This window comes from Ochotona curzoniae, unplaced genomic scaffold, assembly GCF_017591425.1.
Source record: "Ochotona curzoniae isolate NIBS_2020 unplaced genomic scaffold, NIBS_Ocur_1.0 contig_48, whole genome shotgun sequence".
Classification (NCBI taxonomy): domain Eukaryota; kingdom Metazoa; phylum Chordata; class Mammalia; order Lagomorpha; family Ochotonidae; genus Ochotona; species Ochotona curzoniae.
The window spans coordinates 1,154,241-1,180,783 of record NW_024466391.1 but is presented as its reverse complement, the minus strand read 5'-3'; the positions used below and the strand labels follow the sequence as shown (position 1 = coordinate 1,180,783).

Here is a 26,543-nt window from a genome sequence, read left to right as displayed (position 1 = left end):
GCTTGCACACCCCTGTTTATGCAGGCCCCCTCTGCTCGCGCTCCAGCCGGCTGTCAGGAGCCCTCATTTGGGAGCTTAATCATATCGAGGAGCACACCGCGTTGCATTAGTAATGACTTGTTTACCAGGCTGGGCCCTCCCGGAGGACGAGGGCCACGTCCTGTTCTCACCGGCCCGTCTTCCTCCTCCCACACACCGCCTGGCACAGAGCAGGCCTTGGGGATTGCATGTGACCCTCCGCCTGAGCCCCTCTCCTCCATGTCAGAAAAGCAGTTTGGCTTTCCAGGCGGCCTCGGAACTTTGGACGTGATGACGCGAGCCGTCGTCTGTGTCTTTCTCTCCTGTGAGTGCACGGACGGAAAGCATGAGGCGGGTCCCCCACACTCGCAAACAGAGTGGCCAGCTGCTGCCGCTCCCTGCCTGGCCCCTTCCCCGGGCCACCCTCAGCATGGGGACAGGCTGCACCACCTGGTCCTGGCCACGCAGCATCTCCAGAGGTTGCCCCAAGGAAGGCCGCATGAGCCACACCAGGTCACTGAGACTTAGCGTGGGACCTGAGTAATGAAAAGTGGCCAGGCAAACCCAGGGCGGCCACCTGGGACCCAAGGCGCAGAGGTGGGGACACCTGGGTCCTGCTGACGTCAGTGGAACCGCTGGGTCCAGCTGCGCTGGAAGCCATCTCTCTGCTATACAAGAGAATCAGTTCTTCCTTCCTTCTTTCCTTCCTCCCATTTCAATCGAGTCTCTTTTCCTCAGAAGCAGAGCACCCTCCTAACACCAGCATGCAGGGCTGAAATGTCCACCTCCAGCAACAACACTACAAAATAAGATAAGCAGGGTATCTGCCTGGAAAGGTATTGGCAGCCACAGCTCTGTGAGCCTCCTCACTTTGTCCCGGGGAGTCTGGAGCAGAGCCCCAAATCCCACTTGAAACCAGCCAGGGCCAAAAGCTTCATCTCCACCTCTGTGTTTGTGACGGGGACCGGGGACACGGCCTCCTGCGCTCCTGCCTGTGCTCCAGGGGCCCGAGGGGCCGCTGCTCCCCCAGCTTCCTTGGAGTGCAAATCAGTGCATCCATTTGCAAACTGCTCACCTGGCCTAGCAAGTTGCCTGGTTCCCAGGAAGTCCTGCATGGCTGCAGGTCCCTGAGGGAGACAGAGTTGTCTCTGAGCAGGTTGGGACATCGTGCTCAGATCTGGAGTCAGACACCGCAGGTGGGACCAGCTTGCCTCTGTGGTTTCTAAAGGCTCATCCTGCCATGCCTCCAGGTTGCTTCTTCCTCAGGCCGATGCCCATGGGCAGACGGGGTGGCAGATCCCTGGTCGGTCACAATGAGCAGTGGGTCTCCCGCCTAAGGCACTGCAGACCACGGCTTGCGCCCAGGTCAAGGCGGCTCAGATTGAGGAAGGGACAGAGCCCCTCTGGTGCTGCTGGCGGAACGGACAGGAAGTGACCTGGAAACCCGCGAGTCTGTGAAAGTCCGCGTGGCCAAGGCCACACAGACCGGGCCAGACCTCCTCACGGGTTTTCCTAGAGTCGCCTGGCCCAAGGACGTGGGACAAAGCTGTTGAGGAACACCTTGCAACACTGAAGTCCCCGACGTGCCGGTGGCAGCAAGAAAGCCTGTGTCCCTACACAGAGGGCTCTGTCTCGGGCCGCAGCGGAGCAAGGCCTGCGTGTGTCAGCAGGGTGAGATGACGACGTACCATGGGGTCAGCAGAGCCAGCTGTCACACAGGCACACACGCACACAGGGAGGATCTGTCGTCCAAGGTATTCTAGCCCCCAGGCTGGGTCTGAGGGGCACCCTGGGATGGGAGGGCATGCTCACCAGGCACTAGGCCTGCCTGCTGTCCTTCTAATTCCCAGGTAATACAAAGTAGTATTCCTGGTCACACGTAACTGTGCTTCCCCCCTAAAGGACCATTTTCTGAGTTCTGAAGCAGTAATTGCCCAGCGTGCGGACACAGTCTCCTCCTGCTGCCTCCGGCACCCCTGCCTAGCTTCCACTGGCTGCCTGGAGCAATCTTTCTAAAACTTAAATGGGACAGGGCTGGCACCACGTCATACTGAGTAAACAGCCACCTGTGACGCCAGCATCCCACAGGAGCACCAGTTCAAGTCCTGGCTGCTCCAGTTCCAGTCCACCTGGGCAAATAGCACAAGGTGGCCCAAACGTTTGCGTCCCTGTGCCCCCTTGGGAGACCTGAAAGAAGCATGTGGCCCCTGACTTTGGACTGGCCTACCCCAACCATTGCAGCCATTTGAGGAGTTATCCAATGGATGAAAGATTTTTTTCTCTCTGTCTCTCTCAAACTCTGCCTTTCAAACAAATAAATAATCTTTAAAATTTAAAACCTAAATAGGATGCTCTGGCCACTAACCCACCACCCTCCTGTCCCCATCTTGGTCTTTGGGGAAAGATCAATCAACCCCCAGCAAGATCTACAGAGTCCTACAGGGGTGCCCTGCTTCCCTCCACACACCCTGGTCCCACTGCTCACATGGCACTGTTGGCTTCACATTACCTTCGCCTGCCACACACAGTGCACCGACAGCAAGCTCCCAGCCACTGTCTCGGGGCCCTGTAACATCACTTCTGAAGCTGCCACGGAATCTCTCGGCAGAGCCTGCCTCACTCGAAGGAGGCCCAGGAGGTTGGATCAGACTGGGCAAGGAGGGCCAACACAGAGAGAAAGCTATTCCCTCAAGACCTTGGCTGGGTGCGAAGGTGACTAACGGTGCTAGAGCACTTCCAAATCTCTTTAAAGCCAGGGGTCCGTGCACTCAGCTCACAGCAGTTTCTGGAGAGAGTTTATTTGCCCAACAACAATATGTGTTATGTTATTTTTATAACGTTCCTTTGATAGCACATGATTTTTGTCTTTCATTTTTAGTAATGATAAATGGTTCTTTGCTAAAATAAACACATTTTTTGTGAGTGAATTCCCCCCCCCCAAAAAAAACCATGATCGCCTAGACGACATGCATAGTATAACTAGGGCAGATGTCCCAAGTTCATGGCTGATGGCCCGAGGGTGTAGACATGATTTGATCACGGCATCTGAGGCTCGGCTCCGGAAGGTCTCGCGACGCATGCGCGTGCAGGTCCTGACTAGCAGTTCTCTCGGCTTCCTCCGCAGTGTGACCAACCTCGACAGAGGACTGCCTTTCAGCCACTGGGTCCCAAACAATAGCCCCCAAGCTGCACTACAAAACAAACTTTTCCAAGAAGCTCCTCTTGGCTACTTTTTGTGAATGTAAAAAAAAAAGAAGAAGAAGAAGAAGAAGTGGACTAATAGGCTTTTAGAAGCCATGCCAGCTACAGGAAATTGCAAAGCCATAAAATCGATGCAGTTCTTATCATTCAATACAACATCTCCTTCAATCAATATGACTTCAGATGTGTCATCGGGCCCAGGGCCACACTCAGCTCCTCTTCAATGTTCCAATTTTAGTCTGTGTACCGGCAGAAACAGCACGACTCCCAATGTGCCCAGCGAAAGCCCAGATAATTAACCTCAGCCACATCAATGTTCTCCATTCAAAGCAGCAAAACGCGTTTCTAAGGAAATACATAAGAGCTGTGTTTGTACCACTGAATGTTTTCACGTATCCCGGCATCGGGGGGCGGGGGAGGACAGGTCTCAGCTAATGGAACAGGCCCTTTTAACACAAGGGATTTTGAAAATCATAATAACAAGAATAATAATAAAGAGGAGATGTCATCAGCTAGAAAGAGCCGAGCGCACACACCGACACAGGGCAGACCTCATGATGAGATTCTTCCTGCAGCCCAGGGTCAATCGCCATGTTACTAGAATGGCGATGAGGCTGGCTACAGATCGGTTTCACAAAGAAGCCAATGTCCCACTTGAAATGCAAACAAAATCCTAAAGGAGAAGTATCCACACCAGTTCAGCGACCGCACAACCACCGCAGGGGAGGGGCTCTCACGGGAAGACAACACCCCGAGGTGGAGGAACACACCCGGGCACGCAATGGGTCTCGTCTTGGGATCCTACTGTCTGCAAAGCTGCAACTCAAAGAGCATTTTCACGCGAGAATTTCAGCTTCTTAGCTGGCAGGGTGGCTCTGGCTGACCAGAGTCAAGGTGGCTCAAGGTGGGGTAGAGCAATTGCCCAGAAAATGGTGCCCATCTGCTAAGTAGGCCTGCTAAGTGGGCGCTGCCAGGGAGACAAGATGAGAAAGTGCCCAGCGTCTCATCACACACTGCTTGAACTTACTGAGCCTGCACCTGACCCAAGCAGAAACAACTCCATCTCCATTCACCACAACGAATTGATCCACTCGTGTCTCATAGCTCTGTGGAAGGCTTTGTATAAACCAAATGGCACATGCCACCCTGCAGAGTGAGGACACCTCTTCCGTGGGGTGACTTGCCAATCACCTTCCAAGCAGGCTGGAGCAGCGAACACCCTCCTCTTCTCCTGCGTTTATCCCATTCTTCTCAGAGCCACAAGCACAAGCCCGCCCTTGTGCTGGATGTGCAGGACCTTAACTACGGGCTTGCCCAACAGGCTGCCCTTGACCCTGCCCCGCCACTGTGTGGAGGAGGTGAAGAAGCAAAGGGACACTGCAGCTGACAGTTCGGCACTCTCTCCCTCCGAGCTCTCAAGTGGATGGCTAGGTGACATCCAACGACTGTCAAATTGGAAATGGCAGTCCTACAAAACAAGGTCCTGCTGGCCAGGCTCCTGCCACCCAGCCTCTGGAGATTTCCATCACAGATATAACTAGGAAAGACTCCAGAAATCCAACCTCCAGCTTGCATGTATGTCCTTGTTGGTTCCCAGAAATGGTTTAGGGGACTGGTTTCTGGCTTCAAGGATGCCCCAGGTAGAGAGACATAGGTGTGCACGTCTGTTTGCGTATTCAGAGTACACTGCACACCCAGACAGCACACTGACTGGGTACTGTCCAATGTGCTAAGCACCTTGCTAAACGGAAGAGGACATGACTTCTCAGATGGTATCAATAATAAGAATTAATAAAATGAATCTTTCGGGAAGGGACCCAACATTTCACAGAATTAAAGAATTTTGAAGGGAAAAGCTGTGATGATAAGCTGCTCGGCCTCCAAAGAGGAAATCAAAGTAACCCTTGAGTTCGGAGGTTTTGCTGGCAAACTACGAGCTAATTGTTAAAGCCAACAACAGTGACTCCGGCCAGATTCAAGTGGACTGTAGATAGCCGGAATTGCAGAAACTCCAGCCTTGGAGGCGGGGTGTCATTCATCATCTTGGGAAAGTTAACCGGAAGGGCATGGATGGGAGTCGCAGAGGGAGTTGAGGAGGATCAGTTTACCAGGAGCTACTTTTTTAAGGAAGGTTCTCCTACTCCCAGCAGACCAGCCAAGCATGCACCCGGGGTGTTCCCTAAGGAATGTCGGGTTGTGAAGCAGGCACTTGCTTCTCTCGAGATGCTCGACGGCTGAACATCACGACTTCCTGAGGCAGCTCAGTCTGGTAGATGAAGTGCCACCACCCCTCAAGCCTACAGTGAGTGTGGCTGGGGACAGTGCTCTTCGAAACAGCAACATCCCTGCACACTCTGAGCCACAGTGGACCTGGAGCGTCCGTGAGTCCGTCTAGCTTCACATACGCACAAGAACTTCCGTAGCTCACCTCTGCCCTTGTTGGGAACTTGGATGGAATGCACTACTGGATTTCAGTGAGGAAGAAGTCTCCCTGACTCCATCAACACACAAACGTATACATGAGGTTTTTATCCTTCCTAACTCCCTTGGCCTTCTGCTTGCAGATGACATCACTGCCAAGCCATCTGCTAATCCGAATGACTAGTACCAAACTATTGGAATCATTTAGAGGAGAGGGGAATTAAACATTTTAAAATATATATATTTCTGAAAAAACATCCTTTCTCATCATCCTAAGTTATTGACAGGAAGTGTCTCAAAAAAAAAAAAGGAGAAAAGCAATTATAACATCTCAGTGCTGGACACAAGTGTTGGAAACCCATTTTAAGTTTTCTACTGAATTTAGTTGGCCCACAAGGCTGGAACTATGGCTTCCCCACTTTTTCATATGCAACTATCCCCACCACCACCACCCACCTCAAGTCATTCTCAAGGTCTCTGTTGGATTCTTTCGAGTTTCCTCCAAGTTACAGTGCCTCCAGTCACCCAAGAAAAGTCACCTCTTCATCATCTTGCCAGGAAAAACTGGTCCCCTTTCTGCTACTCTCCAACTTGAAAGTACACATGAACACTCACAGGCGTATTCATGTACCTTCATGTACCCAGGTGCACACACACACACACACACACACACACACACACACACAGGTGAGCTCCCTCCCTGAGACCTAACTCAAATGCAGGACCTGCCATGTCCCAGGGAAACCATGCAGTTACTTGTTCCCAAGCAAGGTCCAGTTGCAGACACCTTTGAAAATGCTTAATCTGTAGACCCCAGGCCCTCCGAGTGCCTGCCATGCCCCCACGACAGCAGTGCTGGCCAGTGGTGGTCAGCTCCCCTGCCCTTTGTTTTCCAGGTGGTGAGGATGTGGGCATGCTTGTCCATGCTCCACCTCGCTGGCATCCATCACGGTGTCCTATGACCCTGCTAGCCATCCTGTTTCATCTCTGACACTTCAATCGGGATGGAGTCATGATCAGTGGGTCCTTAGCCAAGCCTTTGGCCACATGCTGCAGGCTCAGGTCTGCCCTTGAGGACCGTCCTTCTGGTCCTTTCCAACTGCTGGGGCAGGAGGCCTTTGAAAATGGGCACCAGAGACCCAGGCATCTGGCTCAACTTGTTGTTCAAATGTGAACCATGACAGCAGGGACATTTGTCACCTCTGCAGGACGCTGCTGGGCACCTAGGGACAGGGAGGAAGGGGCTGCTTTCCACAGGAATCTGAGCTGTGCTGCCAGCTGGGCTTTTTCCACTCATCATTTCTTGGTGCCTTCAGTTTGTTTTGGGGATTTGGGTGGGAAGAACTCAAGAAAGGCTTGAGATGGAATGGAATTTCTCCACATAGAGGGCAGCTTGGCACCCACGGGACTCCCCCGATGAATCCAGGGGATGGGTGTGGAACCCTTCCCAGAGGCAGAGAACAGCTTTTAAAGGCCAAAGGCAAGGGGGAGGCCAGGGGAGGGCCAGGTCTGGAGCCCTGAGTGCAGGTGCAGGTTAGTAAAGGCCCTCCCACTGCACTGCCACAGACACTTGTAGAAAAGCATCCTGTCACCTGTTGGGGAGAGGAGGGCGACACAGGGCCAGGATGAGGCCACACCTGTCAGATGGAGGAACTGTCCTGTGAGGATGGAGGCCACACACAGCCCAACCAGCCAGCGATTGGGCCTTCTCCCTGAAAGGAAGTGCTGGGGTCCCATAGCCACGGCAGGTATGGGGACAATCAATGTTGTGTTAATTTGGGATTGTGACTGAATTTTCCAGCAGCAGTGAGAACCTGGCTGCTGTGTATCTGGTAGCCCTCTGGGTCCCCATTCTTGCTGGAAAATGCCTTGTGAGGCTGTTCCACCAGCTCCCCAACTGGGGGACCGTGGCAAAGGCAGGTCAGCAGTGGTCCCTGAGGCCCAATCGAGGGCACCTGTGGATGGGACCGTCTTGTCTTTGTCGTCTTCTTCAAACAGGATCTTTTTTGAAAATGAGTCCTTGTATAAGTGGCTGACTTAGAGATCTCAAAGTAAGTTGATTGTGAATTTAATGGGTTCCCTACATCCAATGACAAATGTCCTTAGAAGAGAAAAACATAATGGTGGCTGGTCCACAGCAATATGGAGGAAAAGGCCATTAGAGGATGAAGATGGGATTAGAACGCTGAGGCCATGAACCTGGGAACACCTGGAGCCACCAGGGGTTGGGAAAGGCCGGGCAGGGACTCCCCAGAGCCTGTGGACTGTAGTTGGTGTAAGCCACCAAGTTGGTAACTCGTGGCAATACTCGAAGACTGACAGGTATGGCAGCAATTGGGAGCACTAGCTAGCTGCTGTTGTCCCACACCACCTGCCATGGCTGTCTCAGTGTCTGCCACGCTGTCCCACGGCGTCTGCCACAGCTGATGCACACCTTCCTCAGGGTTCAATGCACACACCAGCGCTAACCATCATCTATCTTCCCGACAGTCCCCCTTGTTGGCCTTGAGCCTTTGCTAACCCAGTCCCCACCCCACAAAAGCTCTGTCTGCAATCCCCATGTCCAAGTATCTGAGCCCCAAGCTCCCCAAGTGAAATCTCACCTTTGCGTTCTTCCCCAACACTGGCGCGAGTGGCCTGCAGCTCCATTGAGCAGCCGACAGAGCCTCTCATGGCCGCACACAGGCCCATCACTCACTGGCAGCTAGGAGATGCCAATTTGAGGAGCTGAGCATGGGCCATGCAGAACACAGTACAACAGCGGGCCACACAGTTGGCTGGCTTCTGAGTCTGTATGACAGCTCCCAGCCCTGGGACTCTGGGCCTGTATGGCCAAGCAACGACATCCAAGGGCGCGTGATCTCCAGCACAGCCCAGCGGGCAGTTCCATGGGATGAGGAAGAGTGGAGTTGCAGAGAATCAGCCACACCATGTTCCTCCCTTGTGTCCATCCACCCCCACCCTCCTGCATCCCAGCATTCCCCATGTGGATCTCAACCCTTGACCTTCCTTGACAAAATCATCTTCTCCACGTGCAATCAAACAACCCAGCAACTGTAGGCACAAATGTCACCCTGAGTTCTACCCTCCTGAGGAACAGAAAACCCGGCTCTTGCCCGGAGCCACTCTCGAGGGGTGCGAAATGCGCCTCCCCCCGTCCACGCCCAGGAACTAAGACGGAGTCAAAGTCAGCATGGGGACCCCATCTGTGCCGGACTCACAGGGCCCTGCAGCATCCCACAAACAGCCCTTGCTTCTCTCTCTCAACACTTTGCAAGCCAGGCTGAGGCCGGACGCGTTGCTGGGGAAAGAGGGGAGATGAAGGACAGGTGGCAGATGGAGGTCCAGCACAGTTAAGCCCCCCAGCCCTGGTGGCCCAGTGACCTGCTGCTACTTCAAACTGTTCTTTCTCCAGGAAACAGCCTCCGAAAGTCTTTACCTTACCTCTAGTGTAGGCCTCTCACACACTCCACGTCATTGGCAGACCCTCTGGCTTCACCTGGAGCTACTCAGATTCCCACAGGGCACAGATTCCTGAGCCACGTATGGACCCCTCATAGCCTCCCAACAGCACTGCACTAAGAACCCCAGGAGCTTCCTTCTCAGGCGGGCTGGGGGTACAGCCATGCTGAGCTGGGGTTCTCACACTCCCATCTCCATGGTGTCTCCAACAAGGCCTGGCCTATGTGGCCAGCACGTGAGCGCCCCTCTACTCAAAGTTCTCCCTGTCCTTGCCCACGTGCTCCATTGGCTCTGATTGTCTCACAACGTCACTTGGCTGTCCTCACCCCTGTGCCTGACCCCTGCTGGACCATGGGCTGACACCTGCCTATCCCGCATCTCCAGCAACTAGGCCGGGGTCCGATGCCTGTGCCTTTGCCTGTCCAAGCTGGACTTGCCCCCATGGTCAGCCTTACCTGCTATATCTGAAGAAGACTGCCCGAGGGTCCTGGCTGGGCCTGTCCCCCTAGGTGGAGGAGGGTGGCAGCTCCTTGTCAGCACCCAGGGTGGCCTGCGCAGTCTGCTGGCTCGCAGTGGGCCCAGGCTGTGCAGGAAATCCCCTCTGTACCTGTGGGGGCAGAGAAACACACACATGCAATGACCAGTCTAGAAGACACAGGGTCAACCTCAGGGTCTGATGGGGTGTTGGTAGAAGCTGGGCTCCACCATCAGCTAATGGGTGAGTCTGCGTAAGTGCTGAGACTGCACGCCTCCCGCAGTCCCTTGCAGGGAGCAGACACGCGGCACTCTCGGGAGGTTGTCCGCAGGGAAATGATGCTAATGAAACATTTCCCATCCCGCTGGGCACAGAGCAAGTGCTTGGCCAAGGCTGGCAGCTTCCGTTAAAGTTTCAACTGTGTGGTCTTGGGGGTGTCGTGCAGTGATGGGAATATTCTGAAATCCCCATGGGCCAAGATGGCAGTTCCTGACCCATGTGGCTGATAGCGTTTGAAACACGGCCAGTGGGTCTGAGAACAGGATCTGCAGAGTGTATTAAGCTGCCGCAAGTGGCTGGTGACCACCCTACTGGACAGCATGTTCCCTTCTGCACCTTCTGGTCCAGTTGTCCCACAAACAAAGTCTTCCCCTCACAGAGGGAGACCACAGCAAGGACAGGGACCCCCACTGCCGCTGCACAGGATCGTTTTCACACACACTATCATCACACACTCTCTGTAGCCCCATACATCATGCTCAGGGGTAGAGCTACATGCAGTGTGTAAACAGACAGACAGACAGACGTGTGTTAGCAGATGCTCACAATTTGTCACTCACGAGGAAGGGGAGTACCAAACAGACCATCAGTCTAGTCTAGTGCCCCTGCTGGCAGGTGGAAGAGCAGCTCCCACTAGCCTAGACTTGAACGAGTCCTTCCCTCTCTTTTTGTGAGCCTCTGTTCTTCCTACCCTTCCCCTGCCTGAGGCCCACAAGGGCTGCAGGTGACAGTGAGGCGACCTGCTCAGCCATCTTACTTTCTCACTTGCCTGAACCCCTGCCAAGACCCAGTCATGGTGGCCTGATGGCCAGGACTGCCTGCAGAATTTCAAGTGGAATCTGCAGGATGCAATGTCCTTTGTGGGCCTGGGGTTGCTCCGGCAGCAGTGATGAGAAAGTGACTCTTGGGTCCCCCTCATCCTGGCCCTGCCACCTCTCTTGCACGGGTCTGGGGCTGTTTTTTTCTGCAAGGGAGGAAAAGAGGAGGGACCTGGCTGGCATTGTTCGTCAAGCCGACAGGTTTCCCCCAGAGCTGGCTGAGCCAGGGGGAGGGTTGACAGACCCCTGAAGCAGTCGGGGGTCCTGTGGGAGCCCTAGGGAGAATGAGGTCAAATGCAGATGCGAGCGGAGGGAGGGAGCAGGAGACTGCTTCTCCCGCACTCGGGGCTCGCCCTGCTGCCCAGTGGTTAAACACAGCACATCTGAACAGCCTGGGGGCACAGTGATCACAGGTGGGCAGACTCCACTCAATCGAAACAGCTGGGAGACTGCTGGGAGCCCTTGAGTTCAGCTCTCACAAAACGGAATCTGGGCCCTGTTACCGTTGGGGCACTGAAAGCCTCAACTTGGCATGGTCTCCGAAGCAAAATCTTGTCCGGTCTGGGCATGAGCAGCCAGTCTAATTCCTTCTCTCCTGTGTCCCCCTTCTGCTGCCAACTGGAGTGGCACAACGCTTACCCTGGTCCGGACTGGCAGTACAAGCTGGATGCAGGAGCCATCATCTCTGCCCCAGACATACGACAGGTCATCCGGGAGCTCATCAGGGCCCCGTCCCTGGGCTGCAGATTCAGCCCTGTCCAGGTGGACTTCCCATGGCTGGTGGGAAGCCCCCCAGGGCTGCTCCTGCAGGGTGTGGGGAACCAGCCCCTCCACCTGAGCAGGCAGGGCCGGGGGCTGGGTGTGGCAGTCCTTGTCTCTCCCTTCTCTGGGCCTCTCGGGGCATAACAAGCAGAGACAAGTGGATGGCTGTTAACCCTGCAGTCTGTCTGAGCTCTAAGACCAGGTGACCTTGGGGTCGCCTGGGTCCAGAGACCAGGCTCTGGCCACTGAGCCTGCACCACAGCGAGTTGGCAAGCAGGGCCGCAAGCGCAGGGGGCAGACAAGCCCCGCCTAAACAGAAACATCACGCCAGCCTCAGAGAAGCCGCCCTGCCTAGCTTGCTCCCAGGTACTGGCCTCTCCCACACCTGGCCATCTAGGTCTGCAAGAACTCTTCCCCCCACAGCCCAGCCCCCATCCCCGTCCTCGGCAGAGAGCTCCACTACTGTGGGCTACACAGTTCATTGCTCATGGCGGAAGCTTCCTGGAACCAGTCTCTGGGTACTTCCTGTTGTACAGCTCTGTACACAGCTACAAATTAATCAATAAAATCCAATTCCATGGTCCAGCGCTTGCTCTGGGCACCGCCGAGAAACACGGCTGGTGAGAGCTCCCAGCTCCCAGGTCTCTCGTGAATGTCAGGGTCGTGAAGCACTGGAGTATGAAATTGCGTGTGTTCGTCCGTTACTGCCCTGGAGCAGGATCCCAGGCTGGCTAAGCCCTCTCCTGTAACGTGCAGTTTCATTACGAAAACAGCCATTTGCATTCCAGGGCGGGGATTGGAATGGGCCGAAAGGAGAGCAGAGTGAAACAGAATGGAGTCCTGGAGTTCCACCATCAGCTTTGAGGATGGATAGAAGCTCAACTACAGCAAGTAATAAGGGCGGGAGGCAGTGAATAGGCACAGGGGACTGCAAGGAACAGGAAGGGGTGGATGGTTTTATATCTACATACATGTGAGAGAGAATATAGAGAAATCATTTTGTCACTTACGTGAGAGAGTTCACATTCATCCAGAAAGAAGTGATTTTATCTACATTTCCATCTCAACTTCCTGCAGATCCACAGCCAGGTGGCTTAGGTACTGGGGCCCTGCCACCTGCCTGGGGGACCCACACAGCTGCCTTGCCCACCCCCAGCTGCTGCAGGTATTTGATGAAGAGCAGACAGGAAGTTTTCTCTCCTTCTATCACTCTTTCAGATAAATAGAAACAAAGAAACAGCAACGATTACAACGAAAATCCTGCCTAAAGCCAAGAATTGTACCTATGGTGGTACTGACCGGGTCTCCCTAACCCAAGCAAAGCAAACATTGCCTGGGGAAATCTGTTTTCAACTCAAACCTCAATGTCTGTCAAACCCCAGCACCCATGAGGACACTGGGACTGAGAGTGGGCATGGGCACCTGGCACAGAGATGCCAAGACTCACAGGTGCACACTCTCAGAGGCAAAACAGTCAGCATGGTCTTTTGAAGAGTTAAATGAAAATAGGAGTCCTGAGCAAGAGGTTATAAAAATGCTCAATTATTTGAAAGCTAAATTACAGGGAGCTTTTTGGAAAGAAAGCATTAATACATATTTAAAATTACATCAAAAACTCAGGCAAGCAATGAAATCCAAGAAGTAGAGGAAGAGGCTGGCGCAGCAGGCCATGCACGTCTTTAGTCCAAACGGTGCAGTGGTAACTGGATTTACCAGCCCAAAGAACACGCTAGGAAAGGCGTGAAGCTACGGCGTCAGGACGAACATCAGCCCTTACACAAAAGCCCAGGGAAGTGGATCAGAACAGAATGCAGAATCTTCAGGGGCCCGGGGCAATAGCTTAGTGGCTAAAGCCCTCACCTTGCCCGCACTGGGATCCTATACGGGTGCTGGTTCATGTCCTGGCATCCCACTTTCCTTCCAGCGCCCTACTTCTGGTATGGGAAAACAGTAGAGAATGGCCCAATGCCTTAGGACTCTGCACCCATGTAGGAGACCCAAAGGAAGCTCCTGGCTCCTGGCTTCAGATCAGCTCAGTTCCACCTGTTGTGGCCACATGGGGGAGTGAACCAGCTGTTAGAAGATCTTCCTCTCTGTATCTCCTCCTGTCTGTATGACTCCTCAAGAAGAGAACGCGGGGAGACAGCTTGGCGGCTGTGCTTGGGCGCAGATATTTTTAAGTGACGTCCAAAGCAAGATCAACAAAGAAAAAAAAGACAAATTGGATTTCATCCAATTTAAAGATGTCTGGTCTTTCGAAGACACTTTTAAGAGTAAAAAGTCAAACCAATGATTGGCTGGAAACATTTGTGAATCGTTGTGTGTGTGTGTGTGTGTGTGTGTGTGTGTGTGTGTGTGTGTGATCTACAGCAGCCCACAAGGCCAGGTCTGTTGGGACGGCAGCAGGCACCCCACACACACAGCACATCTTGACACACAGCAGCTTCTCTGACTGTGAGGGAAGTGAGCACACGACCAAGTCCCTGGTGCTGTCACCGTTCGGTTGTACAGCATGCAGACTGGATTGCACCACATGGTGTGTCCCTGAACAGAACCAGCAAGCTTCACGCAGGCACCGGGGGCGGGGAGGAAGAGAGGAGGAGAAGGAAGGGTAGGAGAGAAAGAGGAGGAGGGGGCGGAGGAAGAAGGAGGGGGAAGAGGGGATCGGGAGCATAGGTGTTTTGGCGCAGCGTGAAGCCTCCTGCCTCCAGGCCAGCTCCAGGGCCCCAGCTGAGCTAGAAATGCGAGAGTTCAGACCCCGTCCCCACCCACAGGATCTGCTGTGGCACCACAAGAAAACTCCAGGGGACCAGCGTGCCTGGAAAAGTAGAGGGAGTCCTGGGGCAGGGAGCTGGGTGGCACACAGTTTGGTGGCTGCAGAGCGAGGCTTCTGTGTCCTCTTAAGGAAAACGGGGCTAATAATGCCACCTGACTCCTGGGACCCCAAGGATCCGACACAATCATGCGTGTGATGCCCCTGGCACTGTGTCCTGTGGAGTCAGTTCATACTTGCAGCCCACTGCAGGCGCTATGTGGACCGGCTGGCAGAGCTGGGCCCCGCCACCCCCAACCACCAGTGGCTCCCATGGTCTCTTAAAGACCGTTCAGGCTCTGGATCAAGTTGACAGGAGTGGGAGAAGGAAAAAGAGGGCCAGGTCAGGAGTCAGGGTGTGGCAGGCAAGGACATCTAGAGACCTGGCTCAGAGAAGCCAGTGAGGCCAGGCCCAGAACACATGAGGGGCAGAGGAGAGCATGGGAAAACGAGACGCAGAGACATGGCAAGGCCACGTGCAGTGAGAGCTGGCTGCAGAGCTTGCCTCTGCTCGCATGTGGAGCGGCCAGCCTGCAGGGCACCGAGCACAGGAGCAGAACGCAGCAAGATGAGGTGAGGGGCTGGGGGCGGCGACCCCGTGTACCCTGCCGCTGGGTGCATGCGGTGGCACGGACACACATGAAGGTCCTTGCCCTCTATTAGGTACCAGGAGCACAGGGGCGAAGTCACCCCATGCCTCATTATCCATGCGCTTCTGTAGTTGCTAATTTTCCTGCACATGGCATACATTGCTTGCATAATTAAGAAAAAACAATAAAAGCTGTAAATAATTAACATGCTTGCTCTCTCTCTTCAGGGCTTCCATGGAAGGAATGTCTTTCAACCCACTTATTTCAAATATTTGCAGGATGTCTGGCCAGAGAATGGCACCATGGGAGCACCCGCAGGGCTGTGTGGTGCTGACTGTTGGGGAGGCTCACACAGCCCCCCAACCCAGACTCTGGCCCCCCACCAATCAGGAGCTCCTCTGGAAGGTCGGGGATGCTGTGTGCACGCTGTGCCAGCAGCAGTGAGCTAACCAGCAGCTCCAGAAGCCAGCGCAGCGGCCCCCGGCCCCCGGCCTACCTCGTGGGGTTGATCCTCAGCTTGCTCTGCCTGCTGCTTCTGCGCGGCGTCTTCGCCCTCCGAGGAGGCCGTCCCTTCTTCCCTTCAGGCTCAGATGCCGGGTGCTGGGATGTCACCCCTGGGAGCATTGGGTGGGAGAGCTGAAAACAGAGGCGTGTCGACATGGCGCTGTGCAAAGCCCCAGTGGCAGCAAAGGGATGGCCGGAGGGCTTCTCACCAGACATGCAGCAGTGGCCACCCGGCAGGCAGAGTCCTGGTCAGACCTTCTGGAACCTTACTGGGCTGAATCACAGAGACCGTGCCAACTCCTGCTCCCTCCTGCTGACCCCTCCCCAGGAGTCTCACCCCTTGGAGGCAGGCGGGCCAGGCTGGACCTTGGGTCCCCACCCCCACAGCCCCCCAGCTCTATCCCAGCACATTCCTTATGATCCCTGCAGGCTCCATCTGGGAAAAGCAAATCCACTCTCCAGGCTCAGGGCACCAGGCCCCTGTGCTTGCCTGTTGGGGGCGGCCCAGAGCCAAGGCCCCAAGACCCTTTTCCAGGTTCCCGGCCCACGCCCTTCCCAAGCAGGACTCAGGCCTGAATGGGCTCACAGTGTCAGAGATGGGAGCTACACGTGCAGGCACCAGGTAAGAGCACCGCTGCTGTTCCAAAGATGTCCGTTTTGGCCTCTGCTCCCAGGAATCCCAAGGGAGACGGGAGTGCACAGAATTATCCTCCAGGGTCCCCAAGATAACAGCTCTCTCTTTGAAGAGTCTTAGTTTATTTTATTTCATGATGTTTTGTTTGCCCTAATTCTCTGGTTTAGAATCTTGGAGCTCTCCTGAGCAATGCTTCATTTCACTTTGAGTCTCTTGTCCACAAGCTCAGGGTTCATACATCTGGCTACAGATGCTCTCTCAGCAAGTCTTAAGGGAAACGCCTCTTTCCTTGGGCATTTGTCTTTTGGGGCCGTGACATAGCAAGCTAAGCCTCCACCTACAATGCCAACATTCCATATGGGTACAGGTTCTAGTCCCGGCTGCTCCACTTTCCACCCAGCTCCCTGGGCACAGGTTCTAGTCCCAGCTGCTCCACTTCCCATCCAGCTCCCTGGGCACAGGTTCTAGTCCCGGCTGCTCCACTTTCCATCCGGCTCCCTGCTAACGCTCCTGGGGAGGTGGTGGAAGATGGCCCAAGTGCTTGAGACCCTGAACCATGTGGGTGATTCAGAAGAAGCTCCTGGTTCCTGGCTTCAGCCAGCCCAGTCCTGCCTATTGCAGCCATCTGGGGAGTGATCCAGTAGACGGAAGATCTCTGTCTCTCCTCCCTAGCTCTACCTTTCAAATAAAAATATTTTTAAAGATTAAAAAAGAAGAAACGTGTTTTTTGCCGCTTTCTTTTGGTTTGCATCTCCTGCCCTACAAGTGGTCCCCTAGTGCCCTCGGTGCCAGCTGGGGAGTCGTGATCATGGATAGCAGAGGACCCGAGGGACAGCCCACCCTTTTGGGCCTTGTCGAATCTTGCCTGCTCCACATCCTCCCTCGGCATGTGGGCCCCGGGCCATGCGGGTGCTTACCTTGGGCATCAGGGCCAGCTCTCCTGCTGAGTGTGTCCTGGTCCACTCCTTCTGGCCCACAGGCTGGGGGTTGTGGCCCTCGTCGCAGAGGGCGCCTCCCGGGAAGTACATGGCCAGGTACACAGAGGCGGCCTTCTCCTGCTGCACTGGCAGTGGCACACTGCGGCTCAAGCAACACCACGTGAGCTGGGGCTCCATCTTCAGCGAGGGGAAGGTGCCGGGGTCCCTCAAGTTCCTGGAGTTCCCTGAGTGAGGAGACAAGGCCAGCTCGGGCCGGCCTGCGACCGTAGGGAAGATGCCAGGCTTCACAGGGCAGGGGAATGTCAGCTGCAGGCCAGGCCCTGGAGGAGGCTCTGGTAGGGCATTCCCAGGCAGCCTGGCCAGCCTCAGGCTGGAGTCCCAGAGATCCGGGTAACTGCCGGAGGGCCTGGTGCTTGCTGAGGGGCAAGGATGGCTCAGGGTATGGGGCCCCACCTCGGCATCCTGGATAAAGGAGGGGCCGAAGGAGACTGCCCTGGCCCCCCAGTCCATTCCCACTTTCTCCTTCTTCCTCTGGGCATAAGCCCTGGGCTCCTGGGAGGTCCACGAGGTGCTGCCAGCCTGCCCGGGAGCTGGGCCGGGAGCTGTGCTGACAGTCAGGGCAGATCCCACAAAAGACGCCCGTTCCTTGGGCCCCCCACTCCTTCTGAGGGAGTCCTGGTCTTGCCAGGGAGGTTGGGAGCCAAACAGGGATGGGGGTGTCTTTCGCTGAGGTAGCCTAAGGAGGTACTTGGGGGGAAAGGCGTCGTGTGCTGTGGCCCGAGGCGGGGGAGCCACCGTGGATTGATGGCCAGGGCCCATGGCTACAGCGTGCTGGGTAGACTCCTCTGAGGAGATGCCGGGGGACTCCAGGGCCTCGTCCACCTGCCTGACGCTCCCGTGCAGCTGCTCTGGGGTCTTCTGGGAGTCACTGTCCTGCTGCTGGGGCCCTGGAGAGGTAACTCTTGCAGGGACCCCTGGGGTTTCTGCCACCAGGGGCTCTGGGTTTCCCAGCCCCTCCACCTTGGGCTTCTTGCGCTCTGAGGGGAGATTCGGCTCCCCGGAACCACTGCTGGGCCATCTCAGGATGCTGCAGGCCCGGGGACCCGTGTCCTCCACACCTCCTTCCTGGCTGCGTTCTGGCAAAGCAAGCCTGGAGGCCTCCAGGTCCCCTTGTTGGAGAGGGCCAGGGGCGGGGGGCAGCTCCAGCCTCGTGCCTGGAAGGAGCAGGGGGTTCCTGCTGGCCGAGCAGGATTGGGCTTTGCTGCCCGGGGACAGAGGTGGCATGGCTCTGGTTGTCCTACAATGTTCATGGGCCCCTGCTCCGGCCTTTTCCTCCCCCAGCTTTGGGGACTTGGGCCCCAGGGATTCGTCTGGCTTGACACTTCCAGAAGCGTGCCCGTGGGCCGGGATCTCCCTGTTCTGGGCTGTTCCTTGCTGGCCCCCGACAGCCTCTTCCTGGGGAGGGGGAGGATCTGCGCCTGTCCCACCTCCCCCACTGCCCTCCCCGGCTCTCCCGTGGCAGTTGCTCTTGGCTTTCTGGTAGAACCTCTGAAACGTCTCGTGCCCATACACCTGCCACTTCTCCTGGGAAAACATCTCCAGCCGCCTCTGGCCACTCCTCCTGCGGCCGGCCACTCTGCCCTTGCTGGCGGCCCCCTCTCCTGGAGTGGCTCTTCTCCCAGCTGCCTCCTCTTCCGGGCCCAGGGTGTCCCCAGCAGGGGTCCAGGGCAGATCCTCCACAGCAGCCTGTCTGACCAGAGCACGGGGGTGCCCACTGGGGATGTCAGCCAAGGTCAGCCCCCCACGGTACCCTGAGCGACCTGGGGCGGCCCGCCTGGGGCTCAGCGGCCGAGGCTGCTTGCCAGCCCCTGTGCCCTGCGGGTCGGCAGGTTCCGGCCAAGTCCTGGAGCCCTCGACGGAGGGCAGTGAGTTGCTCCTGGTGACAGGGACGCATTCCACAGTGGTGGAGAGCTGAGTGGGGACAGAGTGGAAAAAGAGGGGCCGTGACTTGTCCAGAGGTGCCAGGGTGGAACGGGCTGGTCCCAGGGTGGCCTTCCGGCGGCCAGGCTCCAGCGCACGGATGTCGAAGTGAAAGGATCCCTTGTAGGTGTAGGGCGTGGGCAGGTCGATGCTGCCCTGCTTGGAGAGGACCGTCTTGCGGGGCCGCACGTGCTCCAGCTGGGGGTCGCCGACCACAGCCTGGTTGTGCGAGATAAGTCGAGTGATGCGCTCCTCCAGGCGCTTCTTCTCCAGCTCCAGGCTGTGCCCTGGCACGCGGGACTCTGTCTGGGGCCGAGTTCCCGAGCCGGGGCCTCCCTCTCCCTCGGACTCAGTGCTGTGCTCAGACAGGCTGTGCAGCGGGCTGGCCACCGGCTGCGGCTGCTCAGCGCTGTCGGAGCGGGACAGGTAGCCCGAGTCGGTGCTCTCACACTTCCTCAGCCGGCCCTCGGAGCCTCTGGGCTCCCATGGCTTCTCCGACAGCGTGGCCTGCTGCTGCAGGGAGCTTGGCCTCTGGTCCTGGGACGGCTGTTGCTGCTGCCGCCAGAGCTGCGTGCTGCATGGTGGCAGCCCAGGGCTCGGCACGGGGGTCGAGTCCAAAGGGGCCTCCCTGTCGGTGGGTGCGGGCCCAAGGGGCAGCTGGGCTCCCAAGGAGAGGGGTCTCTCCAGGGCCGTCTCTGCCATGCTGGCTCTGGAGGACTCTGCGGCCTTGTCACCCTCCTCCGGGAGCCCTGCCCCGGCCCCCTCCGACTCTGAGGACAGTCGGGAGTTGTTGAGGTGCGTCTGCGTCCTCCGGTGCTTGTACAGGTTGCTCTGGGTCTTAAAGGCGATACGGCAGGTGGCGCAGGGGAACGGCCGCTCGCCCGTGTGGGACCGGATGTGCTTTTCCAGCACGCTGGGCTTCAGGCAGTCGCGGCCACAGTGCGGGCACAGGTACTTGCCGGCATTCCGCACCTTGCCCGGGCTGCCCAGCGCCGGTCCCGGGCCGGGCGACAGCACCGGCAGGGCACCCACGATGCTCACGGTCCCTTCAGGCTGCAGCAGGGGGCTGAGGATGAAAGGCACCCCACCCCCGTCCAGGCTGCCGGCCGTCACCAGCGGGGCGCGGGGCTGCAGGCCCCCCGGAGGCACAGTGTGGTACAGTGGGATGGGCAGCGCCTTGAGGAACACGGTGGGTGCCAGGCCCTGCTCTGGCGGCAGGAGCACGGGGCCCAGGGTCAGGCGAGGCGAGGCCTGCCCACCCGGGGCCCCTGGGCGACCAGGCACAGGAGCGGGCTGCTCTCTGGCAGGTGTGGCAGGGCAGGTGGGTTCTGGAGCCTCCATGCCGCATGGTCTGGGACGCTGGACAACCTGCGGGCAGCAAGAAGGCTTTACTGTGTGTGTCTCTCCTCTGCCTCCCTCCCCGCCGAAGCCTGACAGCCTCCCTGACCGAGGGGGAGCTGCCTCCATCAAGCAGACTATTGACAGGTGTTAGACCGGGGTTAGACCGGGGCTGGGAGTAGCCTGTGGGCCCAGGCAGGACCAGCACCTGCTCACCGAGAGGAAACACTGCCAGGGCGGCAGCAGATGACGGCTCAGGCACTCAGGTCCTTGTCGCGGGCAGAGGCCTGGACTGTGTTTCTGGCTCTCACATTCTGTCCAGCCCTGTCCTCGTCATTGTGGGCACGAGGGAAGCAAGACAGGAGGAACTTGGCTGTCTTCCTCTCTCCCTGTCTCTTTGCCTCTCAAGTTAACCAAGACCATCGCATCCTATCACGATAGTTCTTCACACCTTGCCACCTGTGAGAAGAATTTCTGGCCTCATATAATCTGGGGTCTTATGATCTTTAAGAAAATGCTTTTTAAAAAAAGATTTATTTATTTTTATTGGAAAGGCAGATATACAGAGAGGAGGAGAGACAGAGAGGAAGATCTTTTGTATGATGGGTCACTCCCCAAACGGTCGCAACAGCTGGAATGAGCCTATCCAAAGCCAGGAGCCAGGAGGTTTTTCTGGGTCTCCCACGTGGGTGCAGGGTCCCAAGGCTCTGGGCCGTCCTCGACTGCTTTCCCAGGCCGCAGGCAGGGAGCTAGTTGGGAAGCAGGGCCGCCAGGATTAGAACTGGTACTCATCCCAGTGCCTGCAAGGTGAGGACTTTAACCGCTATGCTGTTGTGCCAGGTCCGGGAAATATTTTAACAGGTTTATTTGTTTGAAAGTCAGAGTGGGAGAGAGAGATGTTCCATCCACTGGTTCACTTCCCAGATGGTAAGCAATGGTCAGGGCTGGGCCAGGTTAAAGCCAGGAGCCAGGTGCTTCCTCCAGGTCTCCCATGTGGGTGCAGGGACCCAAATACTTGGGTCATCTACAGCTTTCCAGGGAGCCAGAGCAGAAATGGAGCATCCAGGACATGACCCAGAGCTGCATCGCCGACGTAGGACACTCGGGACTGACCCCACAGCCAGGCCAGGCTTCTAAGGGTGTGCCGACAGAGGTTCCAGGAGAGGGAGTGGGGGTGAAGGCTGCCGTTCCGTTGGGCAGTTATTTCCAGCCTTGGTGATGGCTCCTGCTCACAGCTCCCAGCCCTGAGGCTGAGCACACCCTGCCCTCTCACTGCTCCCTGCTCCTGGTGCCGGGACCACTCCACCGGCCCATGCTTTGCAAACAGCCCTCTCACAGACGTCTGCCCAGCTTGCCTGTGGACTCCGTGTGAAGTGCACAGGGGCTCAGGGCACGGGTGTGTTTTCCTGAGGTTCAAGAGCATCCTCTCACTGTACTGGGTCTCAGGGGATCTTTGCAAAGGTGAGATGGTCTGAGTCAGGCCCATGGCCAAAGCCACCATCCCAAGGTCAGGCACCATGCCGAGGCCCCTCCCCAAGGCCACCCCAGGACCTGCCAGCACCAAAGATATATGGGCCTCCATTACAGCTTCACCACAACTAGCTCTGCGTGATGACAGGACTTGTTGGGCTTAAACAAATGAGCGGGCCCAAAGAGGGTTCGCGGAGTGCCGCGAGCTTAGGATGGCGAGGTTGAAAGCATGTGCAGGCAAAGCCTGGTGTTGGCAATTCTGGCCAGCGGGGAGTGCCACTTTTGGCCAGCCCTCCTCCAGGCCTCAAGGAGCCTCACTTGACACCTGGAAAAGCTTGGGTTCAAATCCAGCCATGCTGGTTACCCGCTGAGCAGCTCAGTAGGTTCTGTCTGCTGTGGGGTCCTCACTTATAAAATGGGACAGGCGAGTGGCTCGGCATGTCAAGTCCCACGGCAGGGCCTGAGTTTGAGACATGGCTGCACTCCTGACACCCATGTCCTGGGAGGCAGCAGGGGACAGCTCAAGTGGTGGCCCGCCACCCACAGGGGAGAGCCAGGCTGACTTTCCGGCTCCTGACTTAGGCCTCAGCCGAGTGCCCTTTGCCCTTGCTGGGGATGCGAGCCTGCAGATAACATCTCTCTCTCCTCTCCCCTCTTTCTTCTCCTCCTCTTAACCGTCCCAATAAGTAAAATGTAAAAACAGATACATAAAATCAGCAGAAGCTAAAGGAAGAGAAGACTCGTCGATTCCACCAGCGCATACGTCTCCTGAGAATCACGCACCTGTGCCTGTGACAAGTCTTCAAAACCTTCGCATAGGCTCCACTCCGTGTATGCTGGTGCTTGCAGCAGAGCCAAGGCCAAAGGACCCGGGGCAGAAGGGGCCCAGCTTGGCTCACAGGGGTTGATGCTCTCCCCTGGGCTTTTGTTTCCTCATCTGCACCCTGGGGAGAACCAAGTCTTGGTGCAGAGTACTCTGCAGTGACACATGCTACAGGCACCTGCTCGGTTAAGCAACAAAGAAGAGGCCCACACTGCCTGGGACTGGGGCCGAGATTCTTCAGGGGTGAACAGAAAGCAGAGTGGAGCACCCATGGCTAGCTCAAGGCAGGGCTGAAGCGCCCCGTGGCTAGCTCAAGGCAGGGATGGAGCACCCCATGGCTAGCGGAAGGCAGGGATGGAGCACTCCGTGGCTAGCTGAAGGCAGGGCTGGCCAAGGTAGGGACTCAGGTCCAGCAGGGACTTCCTCTGCACTTGGAGGATCCCCTCTGCTGGCAGCCATGTAGTCCCAGGGCCACATTGCAGGCCGATCATTGCTTACAGCCTGGGGCACACACAATCCCGGCCACATCGTAGTTTATGATGTGAAACAATGTAACTCAGAATGCTATATTGGTGCTGGTTTTTTGTTTTTACATAATTACAACAATTAGCCAGGAAAATAACAAACAGATGCAATCCAGAATTCAAAGAAAGGGGAGGAAAGGAGTCCCACTACTGACTGATGTGCTGCTGAGACAGCGATGTGGTCAGACATTGCAGACCCACCAAGTGCAAGACGCACTTGTGTTACGGGGGCCTCTGGACTTCACTCACTAAGGGATAGCCTCCGGGGGCCCACAGGCATGGTGCAGCTTCAGGCTTGGGGTTGGCACTCTCAGCTCTGCCATTCTGCACTCGTGTTTGATGATCAAGATCGGATCCACGTGCATTCCAGCTCAAGGGATGCAGGCTGACAAGCAGAGTGCATGGCCGCCGACCACGCAACGCCCTGGAGGCTGCCCGTGCTTCTGAGGCTGGCCCAACCGCTGGCTCCAGGCACAGGGTGAGTGAAGCCCTGTCCTGTGTGGCTTGTAGGACATGGTTCACTTCACAGCAAAACTTTGAACTCTATCCACTTTGTAGTATCCTTCAGCAACTTCACTACAATTTTTCTTTTTTTTTTTTTTTTCTTCTTTCCATTCTGCTTGGAACACAGGGAGAGAAACGGAGATTCCACCTGCTAATTCATGTCCCAACTCCCTGTTCTACAGCCAGGACTGGGCCAGGCAGAAGCCAGGAGACAGTCACTCCATGCAGGCCTCCCAGCTGGAGAGAGGGACCCAGGCACCGGGTCCTCACTGCCTGCCATGTTGTGTGTTAGCAGTGCACAGGGGCCCAGTACTGCTGGGCTGCCTGCATCCCACGTTGGGGTGTCTAGTTCAAGTCCGAGTGCCTCCATTTCCAGTCCAGGGTCTTGATCATGCTCAGTCTGGGAGTTGGCAGAGAGGGCCTCGGTTGCCTGGGTCTCCACCACCCACACAGGAGTCCTGCACTGGGTTCAGACCCTGGGCTCCAGGCTGGCCCGGCTCTGACTATCACAGGCATTTGGCAAGTGAACCTGCAAGTGGAACGTTCTCTCTCTTCCTCTCTCCTCCTTTCCCTCTCTCCAAATAAAACGAAAATAAATTTTAAATTTTTTAACTAAAAATATTCACTCAAAGAAAATAGTGACTGAAACAGTCAGTTTGATCCAAGACAAATCTACAGATTCAGGAATCTGAGCAAACTCAAGCAAGAGAGACTCAAAGAAATTCACACCAAAACAGGTTCCGGCCAAAAGTGTGGAGTCTGGGGGTTATAACCGTTACGGCAGTGCGAGACAACAGGTGCATCCTGGAGGGAAACGGGGCCCAGGATGGAAGACACCTGGGGTCCAGCAGAAGGAACACCCACAAGAACACTCTTCTAGAATGTTCCAGTAGGAGAAATTTTAAATGTTTTCAAAGAAAGGAAAGAGTATTCAGCAGCAGCAAGCCTAACTCCAAGGAGGAACTAAAGCGACTCGTCCAGGCAGAAGGGAAATTGCAAAGGGAGAAAAACCTGAAACTCTTAAGAAGGACAAAAGTGTCTGTGCACGCCTAATATTCCCTTTTGAGTTTTGTGAATTGGCACTAAAGCAAACACTGGAATGGAACTGTGGCTCTGGAAGCGTCTGATGGAGATCTTCAAAGACCACCCCAAGTGTGGGACGTAGGAGGCAGGGTCACACCCTTCACTGCTTCTGCAGTGGACAGTAAGGGGCGTTCCAGGCCAAGTCGTCCCTCGCATCCACAGGACCCCTGCAGAGTCTGAAGACAGAGAGCCTGTGCGGGCCCTCGGCACACTCCACATCACCTCTGATCCCCACACAATGGCCATGCCGTGGGAAGACAGAGACAAAAAGTGTGCACTGGTTCAACACACATGGGCTGTTTCATTCATTTGTTTTGTTTTGAACTTGAGTTTGGTGGACCCTGACCCCATGGAAATGAAGGACAGGTTATCTGTTTGATCTGGACACACTGGAGTGTCCTACAGCACCGCCTAATGTGCAGATCAGGGGCGCAGCTGCCTGAACTGCAGGTCACAATTGGGACCCTCCATGATGGGAGCCGAGGGCGACCCTAGGGCCCAGAGCTGCAAGCACACAGCCTGCACCCACCCACAGAGCAGTGCCACACTCTGCAGGTCCCCACTTCCCTTGGTGATGGCCAGGGCTGCGAGCCTCCAGGCCCCAGAGCTGCCTGCACGTCCACTGCTTTGCAGCTGCACTTCGGGGAGCTGGCCACTGTCTGTCCAGCAACTCCAGGCAAGGTACGCCTGAGATGATCCCTCTGCTACCTGGTGGGCGAAACCTCCACTCCCTCAGTCAAGGGCACCACAGAATGTCCTCGGCCACTCTCGTATTTGCATCTGACCTCCTACTTCAGCCTACGTAAGCCACAGAATGCTGGCCATTTCCTGATCAGGTGCGGACAACTGCCAAGCTGGCTCTGGAAGACTTCATGAAAGACCCTTCAAGATAGGATTTGAGGGGTTGACTATCCCAGGTCCTTGAACTTGGGCTTCATGCTGAGTTAAGGCCAGTAAGAAGTGCCTTCCTCATAATGGCATCACCATTAAGCACACTGTCACTCAGAGTGGGTTGCGCCCAAGTGCCCATTAGAGCACACACCTTGGGGACAGGCACGTGCACTCTTTCCCGAGGAGTCGAAACAGCGACTCTGAGAGCGTGATGCCCAGTGAGATGTGTGGGGCTCCTTGAGGCTTACAGACGGGCCATTAATTCCCACCTCCAGCCACGACGTGAGATCCGGGGCGTTTCTGTGAGAACCCTAAAAGAATCACTGATTTCTCATCACTGCAGGACGGGCATTGGTGAAAATCAAACGCAAAATGTAACAGTACGAGTTGCTGGATTAGATGGCTGCTGAATTCATGGCTTCATCAAATTCCTCATGTCAAGACTCTAGTGTCCATGATCCCCTGAACCTCAGCGACAAGGACAAGCTGGTGCGTTCCCCACCACCCCGCCCCGCCCCGTCCAGCCCGGGTGTCCAAGGCCTGACCTTCCCTGCTCAAGACTTTGTGCCTTCCTCCCAGGGTGGACACCTGGACAGAGCCGTGGCTCCTTCTCTGGTCCCACAGCCACCCAAGCCGCTGGAAGCCACCACTGCCAGTGACTCAGGGCAATCCAGGGGGACAGGTCCCTGGGGCGCCCAGGAGGAAGCAGCTCCAGGAGGTGGAGGGCTTTGCCAGCAAGTATCAACAGAAACCAGGGCTGTCAAGGTCAGTGGGCAGTGGATTGTGAGGGTTAGGCAGGGGTGCAGAGGGCAGTCCCAGGGCCACGCTCACCCAGGCTCCCCCTCCGCTACACTGCTGTGCAGCTGGTGTGACTCAGCCAACAACAGTGTCCTCCGCTGTTTGAGAGGGACATGCATGCAATGAGGGTGAAGTGCCAGGGCTACTGTGGCACTTCCATGGCCAGGCGCGGAGGAGGGATCCTAAAAGCTTAGAGCCATAGACACCACCAGCTGCAA

At 56.3% G+C, this 26,543-nt stretch overlaps 1 protein-coding gene across 4 annotated transcripts in view; it reads right to left on the bottom strand.

Moving 5' to 3' along the window:
- Positions 1 to 26,543, bottom strand: part of ZNF831 (zinc finger protein 831) — a 69,056-nt gene that overhangs the window by 23,022 nt on the left and 19,491 nt on the right. For all 4 annotated transcript variants that reach the window (XM_040988234.1, XM_040988232.1, XM_040988233.1 and 1 more), the window contains exons 2-4: positions 16,894 to 20,262; positions 15,335 to 15,474; positions 9,558 to 9,709 (exon numbers count right to left, since the gene is read on the bottom strand). In XM_040988234.1, the coding sequence (XP_040844168.1) occupies positions 9,558 to 9,709; positions 15,335 to 15,474; positions 16,894 to 20,235 (3,634 nt within the window). In that variant the 5' untranslated portion in view covers positions 20,236 to 20,262. The remainder of the gene's footprint in view (positions 1 to 9,557; positions 9,710 to 15,334; positions 15,475 to 16,893; positions 20,263 to 26,543) is intronic.